We start from the raw sequence: 10,653 nt of genomic DNA, 5'->3' as shown, positions 1-10,653 counted from the left end.
TTCTTCATATGAAAGTCCTGCCATCCCAGGAATCAATCTGGTGAACCTTCTTTGTACTCCCTCTATGGCAAGGATGTCTTTCCTCAGATTAGGGGACCAAAACTGCACACAATACTCCAGGTGTGGTCTCACCAAGGCCTTGTACAACTGCAGTAGTACCTCCCTGCTCCTGTACTCGAATCCTCTCGCTATAAATGCCAGCATACCATTCGCCTTTTTCACCGCCTGCTGTACCTGCATGCCCACTTTCAATGACTGGTGTATAATGACACCCAGGTCTCGTTGCACCTCCCCTTTTCCTATTCGGCCACCATTCAGATAATAATTTGTTTTCCTATTTTTGCCACCAAAGTGGATAACTTCACATTTATCCACATTAAATTGCATCTGCCATGAATTTGCCCACTCACCCAACCTATCCAAGTCACCCTGCATCCTCTTAGCATCCTCCTCACAGCTAACACTGCCACCCAGCTTCGTGTCATCCGCAAACTTGGAGATGCTGCATTTAATTCCCTCATCCAAGTCATTAATATATATTGTAAACAACTGGGTCCCAGCACTGAGCCTTGCGGTACCCCACTAGTCACTGCCTGCCATTCTGAAAAGGTCCCGTTTATTCCCACTCTTTGCTTCCTGTCTGCTAACCAATTCGCTATCCACATCAATACCTTACCCCCAATACCGTGTGCTTTAAGTTTGCACACTAATCTCCTGTGTGGGACCTTGTCAAAAGCCTTTTGAAAATCCAAATATACCACATCCACTGGTTCTCCCCTATCCACTCTACTAGTTACATCCTCAAAAAATTCTATGAGATTCGTCAGACATAATTTTCCTTTCACAAATCCATGCTGACTTTGTCCGATGATTTCACTGCTTTCCAAATGTGCTGTTATCACATCTTTGATAACTAACTCCAGCAGTTTCCCCACCACTGACGTTAGGCTAACCGGTCTATAATTCCCCGGTTTCTCTCTCCCTCCTTTTTTAAAAAGTGGGGTTACATTAGCCACCCTCCAATCCTCAGGAACTAGTCCAGAATCTAACGAGTTTTGAAAAATTATCACTAATGCATCCACTATTTCTTGGGCTACTTCCTTAAGCACTCTGGGATGCAGACCATCTGGCCCTGGGGATTTATCTGCCTTTAATCCCTTCAATTTACCCAACGCCACTTCCCTACTAACATGTATTTCGCTCAGTTCCTCCATCTCACTGGACCCTCCGTCCCCTACTATTTCTGGAAGATTATTTATGTCCTCCTTAGTGAAAACAGAACCAAAGTAATTATTCAATTGGTCTGCCATGTCGTTGTTCCCCATAATCAATTCACCTGTTTCTGTCTGTAGAGGACCTACATTTGTCTTAACCAATCTTTTTCTTTTCACATATCTATAAAAGCTTTTACAGTCAGTTTTTATGTTCCCTGCCAGTTTTCTCTCATAATCTTTTTTCCCCTTCCTAATTAAGCCGTTTGTCCTCCTCTGCTGAACTCTGAATTTCTCCCAGTCCTCAGGTGAGCCACTTTCTCTGGCTAATTTGTATGCTTCTTCTTTGAAATTGGTACTATCCCTAATTTCTCCTGTCAGCCACGGGTGCTCTACCTTCCTTGATTTATTCTTTTGCCAAACTGGGATGAACAATTGTTGTCGTTCATCCATGGAATCCTTAAATGCTTGCCATTACATATCCACCGTCAATCTTTTAAATGTCATTTGCCACTGGAGGAACTCAACAACTGAGCAGCATGTCAAGGTTTCAAGTTAGCACCCTGCATCAGGACTTGGCATTAGCCCAGATTCAGAGTTCTGAAGCAAAACATCGATGATATCTCAAACAACAATGAGTCAGAGTACAGGAAGGTGATAAAGAGCAGTAACGTTGTGACATGAAAATATTTCTCAATGTCAGCAGAAAAACAAAGATTACCACTGACTTCAGGAAGGTGGGGAGTAGGCAGTACACATGCTCCTGCCTACATCTTAGTTTTACTATAATTTCATTGTAATTTATCGTTATTTTCATGTGCTACACTGTACTACTGCCACAAAACAGCACCTTTCACAATATATGTCAGTGATGATAAACCTGATTCTGGTTCCGAAAGTTTTCAATTCCAAAATTATCCAACATCATCTGAAAATAATACTCTCTGGCACCCCAAGACCAGACAAGAGAGGGAAGGGGGATAAACACAGAAGGGGACACCACTGTCCCACTGCCTTCTCCACCAGAGGAAAATGATGCTAGAGGTAAAGAGTGTGAGACACCTCTGGCAGAACATTCTCCTCACAGGCGCTGCCTGACCTGCTGAGTAGATGCTGCCTTTATTTCAGGTTTCCATTGTCTGCAGTTTGCTCTGTTTTTCTTGTGTCACTGAGTTAAAGTCCCCACTATTGTTATCCCTTCCAGTGCACCATAATGAAAGACTTGTGTAATCAGTGGCTGAGGATGAAACTCAGATCAATGGGGAGCTTAACAATAATGCTCCTGTATGTTTCCTCCTTCCTCTCAGTGCTCCCTGTGTCATGGGGAATGCAGTGTTAGAGAGACTTTGCCTGCTGTTGAGAGTGATGCTGGTGGATTTAGTGTGTTTTCTGGGAATGCTTATATTGATCAAAGTGCAAAGTACGTGAATATCACTATATACCTTGAGATCCATTTCCTTGCAGGCATTCACAGGAAAACACAATAGAATTTACAAGACACATACATAAACAAAGACTGACAGACAACCAATGAGCAAAATAAGACAAACTGGGCAAGTAACAAAAAAAGAATTCTGAGATCATGAGTTGAAAAAGTAAGCCTGTAGGTTGTAGAATTAATTCAGTGTTGAGGTGAGTGAGGTTAACCATGCTGATTCAGGAGACCGATAGTCGAAGGGTAATAACTGTTCTTGAACATGGTAGCGTGGGACCTAACACACCTGTACAGGTGTACCCTGCTTTTTGAATGTTCGCTTTACGAAACCTCACTGTTACGAAAGACCTACATTAGTACCCCGTTTTCGCTTTCAGAAGGTGTCTTCACTGTTACGAAGAAAGGCAGCGCGCGCCCCGAGCAACCACTCTGCCCCGGATTCAGAACGACATTGCTTTAACGCGTTGCATTGAGCAGCCGTTAGCAAGATGAGTTCTAAGGTGTCGGAAAAGCCTGAAAGAGTAAGGGTGTTACACTTAGCATAAAACTAGACATAATTAAGCGTTTCGATCATGGTGAACAAAACAAGGACAAAGAAGAGTTTGGCTTGTGGAAGCTGACGAAGATGATGTTGAAGAGGTTTTGGCATCCCATGACCAAGAACTGATGCAATTGGAAGAGGAAAGGATAACAATCGAAACCGAATGCAGTAGGGAAATGAACGTGAGGCAACTGCGTGAGATTTTCGCTGCAATGATAAAGTACGACTTTAATTTTGAAAGGGTACGTAGGTTTAGAGGATATTTGCAGGATGGTTTGAGTCCTTACAAACAACTGTATGATAGAAAAATGCGCGAGGTTCAGCAGTCAAGCAAGCCTTCCACATCAGCCACAGCAGACAACGAACCTTGACCTTTGGCCCTCAATGTTGTGCCGACCCCGCCTCCCATATAACCCCCCCCACCTTAAATTCCTCCATATACCTGTCTATCGAGGCGGGCAGTCATAGGAGAAGATGAGCTGCCTGCCCTGATTGACGATGAGATGACACCCCCGTGTCCCACCACCCCAACCCCCGGGCCCCGGACAGATACTGTACCGATTGGCGGAGAATGCAACAGTAGCTGGGAGGCACACAGCACATCTTTAAGAAAAAAGCCGAAATAAACATGCTAATTAATTAGGTGCCGCCGACCCGTAATTGTCGGCCCAGATCAGTGCCGATTTCTGATTGCATCGCCTCTGATCTGGGCCGACAATTACGTGTCGGCAGCACCTAATTAATTAGCATGCTTATTTCGGCTTTTTTCTTAAAGATGTGCTGTGTGCCTCCCGGCTACTGCTGCGTTCTTCGCGGCAATGTATCAGTCGGCAGCCCGGAGGATGGGGACCACTGCACCACCCAACCTGCGACGACTCAGTCTAACACACCGTCATCAGTGTGCTTGGCGCTGTCCCAATTCCGGTAAGTGATACTACATTGTACATACGTTATTTCTATTTATATAGGTTGTGCATTTTTACGTGTTATTTGGTAGATTTGGCAACCTCATAGCTTAAAGGTTACTGGAGAGCGCATTTATGCCAACAGCACTTGCGAGAGATTTTCTGCCGAGAGCGCTTGCGTGAGATTTTTGCTACGGAGATCTGTGCAGGCAATGATTGTGGAAAAGTATTTCTACTTTATATAGGCTGTGTATTTATCATATCATTCCTGCTTTTACTATATGTTACTGTTATTTTAGGTTTTATGTGTTATTTGTCATGATTTGGTAGGTTATTTTTGGGTCTGCGAACGCTCACAAAATTTTCCCATATAAATAAATGGAAATTGCTTCTTCGCTTTATGACATCTCAGCTTACAAACCATTTCATAGGAACGCTCTACCTTCGGATGGCGGGGGAAACCTGTACCCGTCTGAGCTGCTGAGTAGTTCCTGTATTTATTTCAGATTTTCGGCATCTGCAGCTTTATTAGCTTTTCTTGGCTTGTCACCAAATTAAAGTTTCCACCATTATTATTCCTACCAGTGCAACATAATAAAAGGTTTGGGTAATCAGTGGATCCCAGATCATAGGGGAACTTGTGCAGAAGGCAGAGGGTCGTGGTGGAGGGAGTACATTTGGATTGGAGGGTTGTGACTAGTGGTGTCCCACGAGGATCAGTTCTGGGACCTCTACTTTTCATGATTTTTATTAACGACCTGGATATGGGGGTAGAAGGGTGGGTTGGAAAGTTTGCAGATGACACAAAGGTTGGTGGTGTTGTAGATAGTGTAGACGATTGTCGTAGATTGCAGAGAGACATTGATAGGATGCAGAAGTGGGCTGAGAAGTGGCAGATGGAGTTCAACCCGGAGAAGTGTGAGGTGGTACACTTTGGAAGGACAAACTCCAAGGCAGAGGACAAAGTAAATGGCAGGATACTTGGTAGTGTGGAGGAGCAGAGGGATCTGGGGGTACATGTCCACAGATCCCTGAAAGTTGCCTCACAGGTACATAGGGTAGTTAAGAAAGCTTATGGGGTGTTAGCTTTCATAAATCGAGGGAGAGAGTTTAAGGGTAGTGAGGTAATGATGCAACTCTATAAAACTCTGGTTAGGCCACACTTGGAGTATTGTGTCCAGTTCTGGTCACCTCACTATAGGAAGGATGTGGAAGCATTGGAAAGGGTGCAGAGGAGATTTACCAGGATGCTGCCTGGTTTAGAAAGTATGCATTATGATCAGAGATTAAGGGAGCTAGGGCTTTACTCTTTGGAGAGAAGGAGGATGAGAGGAGACATGATAGAGGTATGCAAGATATTAAGAGGAATAGATAGAGTGGATAGCCAGCACCTCTTCCCCAGGGCACCACTGCTCAATAGGAGAGGACATGGCTTTCAGGTAAGGGGTGGGAAGTTCAAGGGGGATATTACAGGAAGGTTTTTTTACTCAGAGTGGTTGGTGCGTGGAATTCACTGTCTGAGCCAGTGGTGGAGGCAGATACACTAGTGAAATTTAAAAGACTGCTAGACAGGTATATGGAGGAATTTAAGGTGGGGGGGTTATATGGGAGGCGGGGTTTGAGGGTCGGCACAACATTGTGGGCCGAAGGGCCTGTACTGTGCTGTACTGTTCTATGTTCTATGTTAACAATGGCGTTCCTGTGTTTTTCCCCCAGCTCTTGTGTTTGCTCTGTCATGGGAATGCAGTGTTGGAGAGACCTTGGCTTGCCTGGTTATGTCAGTGTTGAGAGTGACATGGACAGATTTAGTGTGAGCTCAGGGAATGCTCATATTGATCAAAGTCCAAAGCAAAACAGGCAAGATACCGGAGGAAGTCAGCTAGTCAGGCAGTATCTGTGGAGAGGAATAAACAGTCAATGTTTCAGGCCAAGATCCTTCACCAGGACTGGAACGGAAGGGGGAAGAAGCCAGAATAAGAATGTGTGTGGTGGAGGGAGGGGAGGGAAAGGAGTCGGGAATCTGGGTAAGCACATGATCAAAGGGTCAGAGAGCAGCAGAGATCCCAAAGCGTGAGTAATGAGAGCGGTGTCACCGAACTCCTGTCAAAGAGATTTAAATTTCTTCAGTGTAGATGTACCTCAAGGAGATGTCACAGTGGAGCAGCTCCTTATTCCTCTCCATAGATGCTGCCTGGCCTGCTGAGTTCCTCCAGCATTTTGTGTGTGTTACTCTGGAGTTCCAGCATCTGCTGAATCCTGGTAAATATCCTCTGCACTCTTTCTCTAAGGCTGCCACATGCTTTGTATAATAAATTCCTGTATTTATTTCAGATTTCCAGCATCTTATAATTAGAATGAGAATCAGGTTTATTATCACCAGCATGTGACATGAAATTTGTTAACTTAGCAGCAGCAGTTCAATGCAATACATTATCTAACAGAGAGAGAAAACAAAATAATAAATTAAATAAAACATATTAATAAATAAACATGTAAATCAATTATGTACATTGATTAGATTATTAAGAATGTGCAAAAACAGAAATACTGTATATTAAAACAAAGTGAGGTAGTGTCTAAAGCTTCAATGTTTATTTAGGAATCGGATGGCAAAGGGGAAGAAGCTGTTCCTGAATCGCCGAATGTGTGCCTTCAGGCTTCTGTATGTCCTACCTGATGGTAACAGTGAGAAAAGAGCATGCCCTTGGTGCTGGGGGTCTTTAATAATGGACACTGCCTTTCTGAAACACTGCTCCCTAAAGGTGTCCTGGGTACTTTGTAGGCTAGTGCCCAAGATGGAGCTGACTAGATTTACAACCTTCTGCAGCTTCTTTCAGTCCTGTGCAGTAGCCCCTCCATACCAGACAGTGATGCAGCCTGTCAGAATGCTCTCCATGGTACATCTATAGAAGTTGTGACTTCCTTTGTTTTTCTTGCCATATAAATGAGGGGTTAAATTTCCCACCAGGATTATTCCTACCACTGCTCTATAATGCACAGTTTGTGTAATCAGTGACTGAGGATGTATCTTAGATCATTAGGGGAGCTCAAAATGATATTGCTGATACAGTATGTTCCTTGGAGTTTCCTGGTCTGTGGGGAATGCAGTGTTGTAGAAACCTTGGCCAGTCTGGGCACTTAGGGGTAAGAGTGATGCTAGCAGATTTAGTGCATATTCTAAAAACGTTTGCATTGATGGAAAATGCCTTAATCTTTAATTGATCTTTTTTTTTGTTCCAGAAAATGGCTTCTATAAAGATCAAAGTTCCTAATTGTTGTGGAGAAAATATATCCACTGGAACTCCATTTTCAGTTAATCCTAACACAATCCCTTGTACATTTGAGACATATCCAGCCATGAACACTCTAGTTGCCGTTGTCTACAGCCTGGCGTGTTTCCTCGCTGTGATGGGGAACCTGGTGGTGATGATTGTTATTCTTTACAACCGACGCGCAACATTGTCCACGGACATCTACCTGCTCCACCTGGCCATGGCCGACCTGCTCTTTGCCGTCTCTCTGCCCTTCTGGGCAGTGGATGCTGTATATGGGTGGGTGTTTGGCGATGCCATGTGTAAGATTGTCATCATGTTCCACGAGGTGAACTTTTACAGTGGCATCCTGTTTCTGGCCTGCATCAGTGTTGACCGTTACCTCGCCATCGTCCACTCTGCCCAGTCCCACAGGCAGAAACGACCACTCCTGATCAAACTGGTCTGTGCTGTTGTGTGGGTGCTGTCCATTCTCCTATCTTTACCCATCCTCTACAAGGACCAAGCAAAGGCCAGCTCCGACAAATTCATCTGTAATGAAGATCATGATGGTGAATATGATGAGAAATGGAAAATAGCCACCAAAATCTGTCGCCATGTCATTGGGTTTCTCATCCCACTGTGTGTCATGGTCTTCTGCTACAGTGTCACCATCCAGAGATTATGTCATACGAAGGGATTCCGGAAACAGAAAGCCTTGAAGGTCATTATCGCCGTTGTGCTCGCTTTCCTCGTCTGTTGGCTGCCCTACAATATCACTGTGTTTATCGACACTCTGGTGAGGATGAAGGTCACCAGCACCTCTTGTGCTGGGCGCAACCACATCAACCGAGCTCTGTTTGTCACCCAGTGTTTGGGGTTTCTGCACAGCTGCGTGAACCCAATATTATACGCCTTCATCGGGGTGAAATTCCGGGCAAACCTGCTCAGACTCCTGGCTGATAAAGGTCTCATGAAACACACTGAAGAATATCATTTTCAGAGACCTGTCCAGTCATCAACCTCTGGAACAAATTCAGCTGTCTTTTTGACACAATCAGTGCATTGGAAATGTACGTCAATGAAGGAAACCAGGATTTCCCAGTGGCCAACTATTTTATTTCCAATCCCCATTCCCATTCTGACATGTCAGTCAATGGCCAATTGTACTGCCACAATGAGGCCACCCTCGGGTTGGAGGAGCAACGGCTCATATTCCATCTGGGTATCCACCAACCTGATGGCATGAATATTGATTTCTTCAATTTCCAGCAATCATTCCCCCTCCCCTTCTCTCCTTTTACATTCCCCATTCTGGCCCCCCTCTTACCTCTTCTCACCTGCCTCTCACCTCCCCGCTCGTGCCCCACCCCCCTCCCTTTTTCCCATGGCTCACAGTCCTCTCCTATCAGAGTTCTTCTTCTTCAGCCTTTTACCTTTTCCACCCATCACTTCCCAGCTTCTTACTTCATTCTCCATCCCTTCCCCACCCACTTGACCTCACCTGCCATCTTGTACTCCTGCCCCTCCCCACACCACCTTTCCCCTTCCGTTCCAGTCCTGATGAAGGATTTCAGCCCAAAATGTCGACTGTTTATTCATTTGCACAGATGCTGCCTGATCCACTGTTGCTCCAGTGTTTTGTGTGTGTTGACTGCCCTAAGAGCTGCTTTAACAATAGAACCTTTCAGCTGAACATGAAGGATCCGGAGTCCAACAAAGCACAATAATCAGAATCAAAAGGATGCACTTAGCATAGAGTCACAGAGCAACACAGAATTGACACAGGCTCTTTGGCCCATCCAGCCCGTGGTGCTCACCTAGCTAGTCACTATTTCCTGTGTTTTGCCCATATCTCCCAAATTTCCGCCTCTCCATGTACCTATCCAAGTTCTTCTTACATGATACTATTCTACCTGCCTCAACCACTTCCTCTGACAACTCGTTTCATATACTCACCGTCCTCTGAGTGGAAAAAGTTGCCCCTCAAATATTATTTGAGTAATATTGTAAATATATACTTCGATAAAGCACTCTTTGCTTGCTTATGTAAGGGGTTTCTTCTTTGTTATGTTAAAATTAAAATGGATTCTTTGTTATGTTAATCTTTTATGTTACTGCGTATGTGAATTAAAATGGCTTCTTTGTTATGTTAAGTGCTGAGAAGATCTCTAGCTAGCACTTTGCTTGAGTTATAACAGATAGCAGAGTATTATGAACCAATGGGTGTCCATGTTATTCTTTCTTGGGGTGATATGGCTGGGAACCAGGGGGTATTGGCGGGGAGTCAGAGGAGAGACCGTGAGGACAACGGACGAGCGGGAAATCTCAGGTTGATCACACCAGGTGGTCCCGAGCTGCGAGTTGACAGGATCAGAGTGGTCCCGAAGAGGTCCCCGAGCTCCAACATGTGAACGATGAAATTGAACTTTGATAAGTCTGGCACCTTTTCCATTCCTTTTTTACATTGAACTTCTATTAATCTCATAGACTTAGTAACATCTATAAAGTGTAATTGGTAAAACGTACATTGTGTGCTGGCTGATGATTGATGTTTGAAGCTGAGTTCGGTGGCAGTTGTAAAGCAGCCGACATCACCGTGAGACAAGGTGGGTGGCAGACAGGGTTTCCTCCAGATAAATACGAGCCAATATAGCAAACATCATGGGATATTTGTAAAAGTACGTAAATAGCATATGTCATCACGTCACCACGTCACCACGTCTTATGTGCATGCCTCACTAAGGTGAAACTTTTAGCGTTACAAAGAGCACCAATTTGCGTGCTGTTGACGAAAATTCTGATAATGACGTGAGTGATGCAGGACTTGAGATTTACAATACGAAGACTAATAACTGACAAACAATGTGGCTTACGCCAGAAGTGAACACCCTGTATCCTTTGTATCACATTCCCTTCCCACTGCAGAAAAAAAGTTACGTAAAGATTGACAGAGAGATCTTGAGTCTGGTTTGGAGTGTCAAACATTTCAACCAGTATTTGTAAAGGAGAGAGTTTACCCTCGTTACTGATCATCAACCACTAGGGTCCATGTTCAATCCACAGAAGGGTGTTTTCCACTAACAGCAGCAGCACGAATGCAGGGATGGCCTCTGTTTCTTGGAGGACACAACTGCAAGATCCAATTCAAGAGGATGGCTAATCATGGAAATGACGATGGACTGTCCTGTTTATTCTTGGAAAATAAAATACCTGCAAAATTTACAATTTTTTTTGAATCACAGGAATCTCTGCTGTTTGTGATGTACATAAATGAATTGGATGAAAATGTAGATGGGTGGATTAGTAA

At 44.3% G+C, this 10,653-nt stretch overlaps 1 protein-coding gene across 1 annotated transcript; it reads left to right on the top strand.

Annotated features, from left to right (window-relative positions):
• The first annotated feature begins 7,335 nt into the window (after nt 1-7,335).
• On the top strand, nt 7,336-9,757 carry LOC134348743 (C-X-C chemokine receptor type 1-like). Its single transcript, XM_063052546.1, has 2 exons — nt 7,336-8,416; nt 9,690-9,757. The coding sequence occupies exons 1-2, from the start codon at nt 7,336-7,338 to the stop codon at nt 9,755-9,757; spliced, it is 1,149 nt and encodes a 382-aa protein (XP_062908616.1).
• Nucleotides 9,758-10,653: the final 896 nt, after the last annotated feature.

The sequence above is a fragment of the Mobula hypostoma genome, chromosome 6 (genome assembly GCF_963921235.1).
Source record: "Mobula hypostoma chromosome 6, sMobHyp1.1, whole genome shotgun sequence".
Classification (NCBI taxonomy): Eukaryota; Metazoa; Chordata; class Chondrichthyes; order Myliobatiformes; family Myliobatidae; genus Mobula; species Mobula hypostoma.
The sequence above is the reverse complement of the archived record's forward strand: the minus strand, read 5'-3'. Positions and strand labels throughout refer to the sequence as shown.